The sequence below is a fragment of the Eimeria mitis genome, genomic scaffold (genome assembly GCF_000499745.2).
Source record: "Eimeria mitis Houghton genomic scaffold, Emh_scaff5825, whole genome shotgun sequence".
Lineage (NCBI taxonomy): Eukaryota > Apicomplexa > Conoidasida > Eucoccidiorida > Eimeriidae > Eimeria > Eimeria mitis.
This window is the reverse complement of record NW_013574070.1, coordinates 1376-1909: the sequence shown is the minus strand read 5'-3', so window position 1 is coordinate 1909 and position 534 is coordinate 1376. Positions and strand designations below refer to the sequence as shown.

The 534-nt window shown below is 55.1% G+C and overlaps 1 protein-coding gene across 1 annotated transcript in view; it reads right to left on the bottom strand.

The window, feature by feature from the left end:
• EMH_0084500 (eukaryotic translation initiation factor 4a, putative) overlaps positions 1-534 on the bottom strand; it is a gene marked incomplete at both ends in the record, with an annotated part of 2510 nt that overhangs the window by 1422 nt on the left and 554 nt on the right. Inside the window, one exon of the mRNA XM_013500774.1 lies at positions 65-235. Coding sequence (XP_013356228.1) covers positions 65-235 — 171 coding nt within the window. The remainder of the gene's footprint in view (positions 1-64; positions 236-534) is intronic.

Below are 534 nucleotides of genomic sequence, written 5' to 3'. Positions count from 1 at the left end.
AAAGTATTTGTGCTTTGAAACCCCGAGAAAGCATTTCATCGGCCTCATCCAGCACAAACAGCACCATATGATCGCACCGTAGATGCCTCTTCTCCATCATATCATTCACACGCCCGGGAGTACCCACCACCACATGCACGCCCCCGTGCAGCCTCTGTGCATCCTCACGGACAGAGGTGCCCCCCACGCATGCATGACAAAGCACCTGAAGGTAGTCGCCGAGAGCCAGAGCCACCTGCAGCAACAACAGCAGCAACAGCAGCAGCAGCAGCAGCAACAGGAATAATTACACAGGTGCGGGGCGGGTCCTCCTGCTGCAGCAGAGAAACTCAGCCCACGTGCATGCAGCAGCAGCAAAGCCCCAAACAAAAAGGAAGCTGGTGATGGGCTCAACGTTTTTCTCGTGAAGAGGAGAAGCAGCAGAAGCACAGATGCATGCACCAAGACAAGAAGAAGCAGCAGCAACAGCTGAATACAGCAGCAAACGAAAAAACCCCGAGCCCCACACCTAGCAGCAGCAGCGTTGCTGCTGCT